Source organism: Myotis lucifugus, unplaced genomic scaffold (assembly GCF_000147115.1).
Source record: "Myotis lucifugus unplaced genomic scaffold, Myoluc2.0 scaffold_308, whole genome shotgun sequence".
Lineage (NCBI taxonomy): Eukaryota > Metazoa > Chordata > Mammalia > Chiroptera > Vespertilionidae > Myotis > Myotis lucifugus.
Window position 1 is genome coordinate 395,632 of NW_005871356.1, and position 8,364 is coordinate 403,995.

The 8,364-nt window shown below is 37.7% G+C and overlaps 1 protein-coding gene across 1 annotated transcript in view; it reads right to left on the bottom strand.

The window, feature by feature from the left end:
- CUNH4orf17 (chromosome unknown C4orf17 homolog) overlaps positions 1-8,364 on the bottom strand; it is a 26,480-nt gene that overhangs the window by 16,654 nt on the left and 1,462 nt on the right. Inside the window, exons 2-3 of the mRNA XM_006100296.2 lie at positions 3,528-3,734; positions 992-1,056 (exon numbers count right to left, since the gene is read on the bottom strand). Coding sequence (XP_006100358.1) covers positions 992-1,056; positions 3,528-3,734 — 272 coding nt within the window. The remainder of the gene's footprint in view (positions 1-991; positions 1,057-3,527; positions 3,735-8,364) is intronic.

The following is an 8,364-nucleotide window of genomic DNA, read 5'->3' on the forward strand; positions in this document are numbered from 1 at the left end:
GAGGAGGAGGAGAAGGAGGAGGAAGAAGAAAGACGAAGAGGAAGAAGAAAAAGAAGAAGGTAAAGATAGAAAATTATGAACAATAAAGTGACAACAAATACATATCTATCAACAAGTGAATCTAAAAATCAAATGAATAATAAATCTGATGAACAGAATAAACTGGTGAATGGAATAGAATTAGGGGCATGGAAATGGAACAAACTGACAATTCTCAGAGGGAAGGAGATATAGGGGGGAAGAGATTAGACAAAGATCTTATATGCATGTATGCAGTACCAATGGACACAGACAACAGGGTGGCAAGGGCCTGGGGTGAGGTGGGAACCGGGTGAAGGGGAGCTATGGGGTGGGGAAGAGGAACATCTGTAATAATCTCAACAATAAAGATTAAAAACAGCATATTACGCTTTGATTGGTTGAACGGCCGACCGGACCACTGGACACTTAGCATATTAGGCTTTTATTATATAGGATAACAACTTGGATGAATCTTAAAATAATTATGTTGAATTAAAGAAACCAGATTAAAAAAAGAAACCTCAGTATATAATTTCATTTATATAAAATCCTAAAAATTGCATGCTAAATCTTTAGTGTTTGCCCATGGGAGGACCGGGGTCATGAGAAAACTTTGATTGCTATGGAGGCTTCCATGGTGTGTATATATATTTATCAAAAATCATCAAATTGTGTACTTTAAGTATAAGATGAGGCAAAAGTAGGTTTACAACTGTGAGTACACAGTTTATTCTTGTATGATTATTTATTAATAATATTATTTATTATATTGTTTTCCATAAAAAAACTGTGAACCTACTTCTGCCTCACCCTGTGTGTGCATTTTACATCCTGTTAATTATGCTTAAATAAAGCTGTAAAAACTATTGTGAAACATGGTATCTTTTCAGAAAAGTACATGAAGAAGAAAGAGGAGAGGGAATGATAAAAGTAAAACTAAATAGGTAGTTGTAAATAGTTGTTTCTTTACCTTTTTAATTACTAAGGGGTTCTCACTGGAAGTTTTGAAGCACTCCTTGATTTTCCTACAGGGCTCTGAAATGATATTGAGGGAAAATATACTTAGATCAAACTGAAAAAAACTGTCCTGTCACATGCCATATATGTGAGTTGCTGAAATAGATGGAAGTATCTCTAAATTTCAGTTAAGATCAACCCCTGGATCTGTTTATAAATATTTAAAAATTCACAGGTAGAATTATACTACAATAACATAATAAAAGCATATCTATATTATAAAATGAATTCTATAGCCAAGAAGATGATATAAAGAAACATTGCAAGAGCTTTCTTGACCTGGGTAAACTGTTTTTGAAAGTACATATTTCAGTGTAAAATAATTTTTTCTCTGGTTCCTGTTCATGTAACTGTCACTTTCTCTAATTACAGAGATTGTATGTGTGCTGTTTGCTTTGTAGACAGAAAGTGAAGATGTATGCTGAGTTAAAATTAGATTCTTTATTTGATTTCTTGTTTCATCAGTCTCTCAACCCCACCCATTCCATACAGTCACCTAACTAAATCCCCCTAAATTACCCTAAAACTACTTAAACATTTTGCTTAATTTTCCCTTGCATTAATTAAAGATATATCCTGTTTATGTGATGCTATCTTGTTTACTAAACCCATAGTAAATACAGCAATTCTTTTAAAGGTGAAAAAAAATTGTGTATATACCCACTAGTAACTGAATTCATTACTTAGAGTATGGAAAACAAAGTCATGGGTGTGAATCTATTAAGAGAACTCTTGTGGGAAACAGAAACCACTCTAGTTATTCTAAGCAAAAATAATACAGGGAATTGGTTGTTTCTAATATCATTGGAAGGGCTGGATCAGTGAACTCTGGTCTCAACCCTTCATAAATCATTTCAAAAACAACATCATGCACCTAGCCTACCAAGGAAGCACAGCCTTATCACAGGTAGAAGGGAGGGAAGTCAGGAGGTCATGGCCACTTCAGTGGCTATCACCACATCCATGAGGCTAAAGATTAGGCACTTGATCACTGCTACAATCCAAAAGCCATCTTATTGGCTGATTTTGCCTTTTGACGCCTATAAATTCAGAATCTGAACACTGGGATGTTGTAGCAAAAAACAAAAATATCTTTGTCTCCAGTCATACTTGATAGCAGACATAAACCAAAAAGATGACCTCAGCCGGACATCTGTGATATAAATTTTGCCAGATGGCAATACCTAATTCCCATCATAGGACTCCTACAATATAATTTTTAAATTCCTACACTTACAGCATAAGAAGGGACACTATAGGAAGGTGGAATAAGTAGGCTTTGATTCTTCATTGCTGGTGGGAAGGTGGGAAGGTGGGAAGAGAAACTCCTAAATAAAAGATGAAATAATAAGCATGCAGACCTTAGAATGGAATCACATAGTAAATACCCTGTTAGTGATCCCTCTTATTATCTTTTGAAAGGTGTATATTTTACCATATTATACCAAAATAATTTTCATGTGCCCCCAAATTTTAGTAATACAGGGCAGGAGAAAGAGAACAGGATATAATTTCTACTATCCAGAATTCCTTCTATTTTATCTTGATCTTTAGATTTTGCCATATGTGCCTTTCTTTTATTAGTTTAAGGTGTACAACATAATGATCTCATAGCAAAATGATTATCACAATACATTTAGTTAATATCCATCACTTCACATAGTTACATTTTTTTCTTGTGATGAGAAATTTAAAGAGCTTTTAACTTTCAAATATGCAATACAGTATTATTAACTATAATCATTATGCTGTACTTTTTAAAATATATTTTGGTTTATTTCAGAGAGGAAGGGAGAGGGAGAGAGATATAGCATGGTGGGAGAGAATCATTGAATGGCTGCCACCCCCATGCTCCCTACTGGGTATAGAGTTCACAAACTGGGCATCTGCCTGATTGGGAATTGAACCGTGACCTCCTGGTTCATGGGTCGATGCTCAACCACTGAACCACATTATGCTATACTTTTGATTAATCTTGCCTCATTTCAATTCAATAAACATTAATTCATTGAATTGTTTATGAAAGACCAGGCACTGTGCTGGAAGCTGGGGAGATGTCAAGAATGGCAAGAACACAGACTTTGCCATTCAGTGGGGAAGATGTAAACATGAAATTCCTTGCCTATTGCATTTCCCCAACTCACTTTTTGTCTGAAGTAGTTTCCCCATCTATGCTGGCTAAAGATTCATTTTTGGGATCTCTGAACTAATTTGGAGGAACTAGAGATTAGAACCACACAAATATGTCTTGGATACAGTGAATAATTATTATAATATTTATTAACATTTTGAACTACTGAATTGACATTAGAGGGGTAAAACACTTTTATAATGAATAACCTATTTCACAGTGAGAAGAGTTCATGGCTGTTTAAAAATCACTGCAGCTATATTAGCAATCATATAGATTTCCATCCACTCACCCCCATCATTCCCTGATAGTTTGCAGGAGGCCTCAGGAAAGATTTCATCAGTTGAGCGGGACTCACCAGAATGAGGCCGTGGGGGATGTACATTGGCACTTTTTGGGGCTGGTGAGACTCCTCTGACTGGGCTCTCCAGGGCTGCAGTGCTGGGTGGGTGACTGCATTTGGCAAATGGTATATTGTCCGTCGTCTCTAAGTGGTTGAACTGGTCAACATCCCACAATGAGTTCTCATCATCCTTCACAGTACAGATAGGAATGTTATTCAAGCCTAAATAGTAAGGACAAGAAGACCAAACCACCAATTAGATTTGGGGCAGGTTTTTTTTGAGTGATCAGTAATATCCCACCCAATTAGATGTTCTTAAATGTGCATAAGTTGTATGAACCACTGTGAGTCTTTGAAAATCAGTGTAGCAAATTATATTTGCAATACATGCTTCCTTGAAATAGCCTGCCATCTTGTTAGCCTGAGAACCAGATCCACATCTTTCATCTTGATCTGAGTCAAGTGGGGTAGGTCTCCCTCTATTCCAGACAGACCTCTCATTTCCCAAGTTTTGATAATGACTAGGAGAGATTATGTTAGCCCTCTTCATGAACACCAGATTGAGATTTTTTGAAAGCATCTAGAATGCCTCAATGTAGAAAGGCATCCTAAAAGACATACACTGGCTCTTCTTTTGTACTGGCAGATGGTGAAAAGCTGTTGGAGTTAGGAGTAGGAGGCAGGGTAAGGTAGATTGTGAGGGAAGGAAGGAAGGTGAATGTGATACAAAACCTCCTTTCTCATGTCAGAGTTCTGGGTTCATTCCCTCTGCTGTAATAGCTATTTGCTTTTGGCTCAATTATTGATTTATAGACAGGCCGTCTTTTCAGTACAATACTATGTCATGTATGTCGAATTGGACAGCTTAGGGAATGGGGAAATGCAGGGCATTGCTCTATGTTAATCGGTGAATTATAAGAGGTGGTGGTAGATGGTTGCTTTGTTTCACAGGAAGGGTCTCGATAGTGGTTTCATATTTGCCATTCTTCTGAATTTCCCTCTGGTACAATAGGTCCACACCATTCTTATCTATCTGCTCAAATGACATCAAAAAGGTCTTTGCTGACAATACAGCCCATTACACTCTATCTCCCTTTGCTCTTTTATTTTTCCCATAGCATTTGTCACCTGTCGTATCTGTTTGCACATTACTAGGCTAAGCTGCCCCAGAATAGAAACTATGTGAAGCATGGATTTTTGTTTCATTTTCTGCCCTATTTCCAGTATCTAGAATGGTGCCTGGCACAAAGTAGGTGCTTTATGATTATTTGTTAATAATGAATAGATAACATAGCCAAATGCAAAGCTTTGATTTAAGCTAATACTTTGAACTTTACTTATAGTAACTTGTTCCAAATAGAAGTGAGAATACAATTTTCGAAGGTAGCATTACTTCTTATCATTTTATTTTAAACACCTGGGTTTAGTGATTGATCCAGATGCATAGTGAAAAATTGTTTATCAAATGAAGCATATAACATTAACAAAGAGACAATTAATGTAAAATATCCTATTTTCTGTCTACCTTCTTTAATTATAAAAGATGTGTGTGTATGTGTGTGTGCCTTTCCCACCTCCATCCCTACCTTTTTTCAACTTTGTTTTTCTTGTTCATTCATACATTTTTTTTCATTTTTATAAAGAACTTAGATTCCATCTTTCTAACCAAGAGTTAGGAAAGGAGTTAGGAATAGGAGGCAGGGTAAGGTAGGGTAAGATAGATTGTGAGGGAAGGAAGGAATCAAAATGTGTACAGTGTCAAATGGACTGTCATTAAAGTGGTGTCAGAGTCAAATGGGACAATATTAAATGATTTAAAGCTAGTCACAGAAATATGAAATTCAATCCAGCAGTGAAGGAGGTTAGCAAAAATTTTGGTGGGAGTTTCATTTACTTCCTTGAATATACAGGAGAATTAGGTAGTGGAATCTTGGGCCCAAGAAAGACCAGCTGCCCCTTGAGGGAGTCAAGTTTCTGTACCACCCTATTTTCTTTTAGAGGCATTGTCTTGGATCATGTTCCCTGGAAATAGAAGCTGGGATGGAGAGTTGTGTGAAGAAAATTTATTGGGGAGTGTTCTTGGGAACAACATGTATAAGGAGGCGAGTGAAGCAGGATTGGGCAAAAGTTGAACTGCAATACAGATACCATAGAGGCCTCAGTCAGTTCCACAAGGAGCAGTGGATGGCTCTGGGGAGGTGCCTCAACTCAAGGCAAGGGGGTCAGGCCTTTCTAACTCCCATCAACCTCTCATTGGTCAAACTCCCATTGTGCATAAGAGCTCCCTTGAGCTGCGAGCAATTCCCAGAGAGGGGCTCAGTGTAAGCCATCAGTTGTTGACACACCTGGCAGGTGGGTAGCTGGGTGCCTTGGTCCTGAAGCCATGACCTAGGTAGGTGGTTGGTGCACTATAGCATGTACTACAGTAACTGTTGAAGCTTGTGACTAAATACAGGGTGTCCCCAAAAATGTATACATACTTTAACAGCTGATCGCTCAATTTTGAAAATGAATTGCCTTTATAATTATTCAGAGAGTGTGTATACATTTTGGGAGGACAACCTATATTTTTATTTGATTAGTATCAAATATCTTCCACTAAACTGTGAGCTCCTTGAAAATAGGAGGTGTGTTTGTTTTGCTCACCACCATTTCAGTTTCTCAAGGAATGGCTGCCACATGGAGGTGCTAAATTCTTGTTGAAGGAAAGTAACACCCAAATATTTTGTAGAGCCACTGACATATTTTAAACATAATTTAGAGATACCTCAGCCATCCAGTAGTTGTGTGTCCTTGAGCAAGTGATTTCATTAAAAAATCATTTGTGCAGCTGTATGGTACAAGTAGAAGTGCAGCAAGCCTCATCTGAGGTTGGGAGATCAGTTAAAAGACCAACTCCCTCATCCAAGTAAGAAGGTATGAGGGGGATGGGCCAGGGCAGAGAGCAGCACAGAGAAAATTAAGACAGAACTTGAGGGTAGAGCAAGAGGAAAGCCCAGGTGAGAAGCACAGAATTCCTAAAGGAGATTAGGAAAGTGAAGGCCAAGGGAAAGCAAACACATGTTAAAATAAAGAAGTCATAAACGTCCTAGGAATCTATTGTCTTGGCAAAAACTGAGGACAAGGTCTTTAGCAACCCACATGAGAAAAACATTGCATTTTAATCATAACTTCCTTCTTCTATGAAGGCAAATGCTACTAAGTATTTAACTGAATATAATTTTTTTCTGGTTTTAAATGCTTGAAAGTACTGGATATATCCCTCTCCCCTTTTTTACATTCTTCCTTGAATTATCATGTCTATACCGCAATATAAAACTGCTGGCAAGGGACTGACATTTATGTCTTCAAATCCCCTGCAATGTCTACCACAAAGCCTTGCTCATAATCATATATGTTCACAGAAATATATGTTCAACTGAATAAAAACTTTTCTTTGGAAATCTTTTGAGGCTATATCTGCTAATTCTAGAAATCATAACTGGAATTGAAATGAAAGAGAAGAGCAGTCAGTTCAATTTCAAAGAGCAAAATTCGAGGTGCCCATGAAGCATCCAGTGTCTCACATGTAGGTCAAGTGGACAGTTAAATATAAAGGTCTAAAGTTTAGAAGAGGAACCTGAGTCTAGGATACACATTTGAAAGTATTTGCCCTACAGAGGGTATTTGAAACTTTTGAATGAGTAAATTTGACAAGGCTCTCAGTAAATTAGAGAGAGAAAATGGTCAACAACTGCACTGTGGAGGAACTCCAACATTTACTGCAGAATCAGCAAAAATAAAAGCTGGGAAGGAGAAACCATAGAGGTAGGAGAAAAAATAAATGCACAGCAAAAGAAACCATCAACAAAACAATAAGAAAACCCACTGTATGGGAGAACATATTTGCCAATGTTATCTTCCATAAGGATTTAATCTCCAAGATTTATAGGGAACTCATACAACTTAACAAAAGGAAGATAAATAATCCAATCAAAAATGGGCAAAGGACCTAAACAGACACTTTTTGAAAGAGGACATACAGAAGACCAAGAGACATATGCAAACATGCTCAAAGTCACTAATCATCTGAGAGATGCAAATCAAAACAACAATGAGTTACTATCTCACACCTGTCAGAATGGCTATCATCAACAAATCAACAAACAACAAGTGCTGGCGAGGATGCGAAGAAAAAGGAACCCTCGTGCACTGCTAGTGGGAAAGCAGACTGGTGCAGCCACTGTGGAAGACAGTATGGAGTTTCCTCAAAAAGTTAAAAATGGAACTTCCATTTGACCCAGTGATCCCACTTCTAGGAATATATCCCAAGAAACCAGAAACACCAATCAGAAAGGACATATGCACCCCTATGTTCATAGCAGCACTATTTACCATAGCTAAGATTTGGAAACAGCCTAAGTGCCCATCAGTAGATAGGGGATTAAAAAACTGTGGTACACAATGGAATACTACACTGTGGTAAAATGGAAGGAATTCTTACCATTTGTAACAGCATGGATGGAACTGGAGAGCATTATGCTAAGTGAAATAAGCCAGTTGGAGAAAGATAAATATCATATGATCTTACTCATTTGTGGAATATAATGAACAACATAAACTGATGAACAAAAACAGATCCAGAGACAGAGAAGCATCGATCAGACCGTCAAACCTCAGAGGGAAGGTAGGGGAGGGTGGGGCTAAGGGGGAGAGATCAACCAAAGGACTTGTATGCATGCATGTAAGCCTAACCAATGGACACAGACACCAGGGGGGTGAGGGCATGAGTGGAGGGGGTGGAGGGGAATAGGGGGATAAGGACACATATGTAATACCTTAATCAATAAAAAAAAAAAATAACAAAAAACCG